The 688-nt window shown below is 56.7% G+C and overlaps 1 protein-coding gene across 1 annotated transcript in view; it reads left to right on the top strand.

Moving 5' to 3' along the window:
- Window positions 1–299: 299 nt before the first annotated feature.
- The window catches only part of LOC102763352 (chromosome unknown open reading frame, human C6orf118), a 14,174-nt gene continuing 13,785 nt past the window's right edge, over window positions 300–688 (top strand). Inside the window, exon 1 of the mRNA XM_006755182.2 lies at window positions 300–342. Coding sequence (XP_006755245.2) covers window positions 318–342 — 25 coding nt within the window. The 5' untranslated portion in view covers window positions 300–317. The remainder of the gene's footprint in view (window positions 343–688) is intronic.

Below are 688 nucleotides of genomic sequence, written 5' to 3' on the forward strand. Positions count from 1 at the left end.
CCATGATTCTCTCTCCTCACTGATGTTTCTGTCTCTCCCTTCCTCTCAGAAGTCAACAAAAATATATTTTAAAAAAAGAAAGTGCTAGGGTATTTGGATGTTTTCTCAAATTATAAAAAGTTTTCTTTTGAAGCTAAAACAAGCAAGCAGACCTAGTACTCCCTGAGGTGGGCGAGAGGCCCGAGAATGGGAGATTCCGGGCACTGCGTGTCCGGTTGCCCGGCAGCAAGGGACCTGGAGGGGGAGGGACTCAGAATGTTTGTCGGTCTCCCCGGTAACGGCAGCCCCGCCCAGAGCCGGATGGCCGAGGGAGCAGGATGGCCAAGGACTTGGATTCTGAGTGTGAGTGGGCTGGGCGCTTCGGCTGCTGACGGATGTGTGTGATGTTGGCTTGCCCGGGAAGCCCGCGTCTCTGAGCCCCGCGTGGGGAATGAGGACCTTCCTGGGGCAGCAGCTGAGCTCCGGGCCCCGGGTTTTGGGGTGGGTCTGCGCGTGAGGTGCCAACAGAGAAAATCTCCCAGCAACACGCAGAGGACACCACTTCGGTGTGTGTGTGTGTATGCGCGTGTGTGTGCGTGTGTGTGTGTGTATGTGCGTGTGTGTGTGTCCTTGAAAGGAGGGGCGTGCGAAGTGCAGGAAGTGCCGCTGGCTTTGAGGTGGAGGCGCCGTGAGTCTGGAGAAGGGGTTC

Source organism: Myotis davidii, unplaced genomic scaffold (assembly GCF_000327345.1).
Source record: "Myotis davidii unplaced genomic scaffold, ASM32734v1 scaffold592, whole genome shotgun sequence".
In the NCBI taxonomy this organism is placed as follows: Eukaryota; Metazoa; Chordata; class Mammalia; order Chiroptera; family Vespertilionidae; genus Myotis; species Myotis davidii.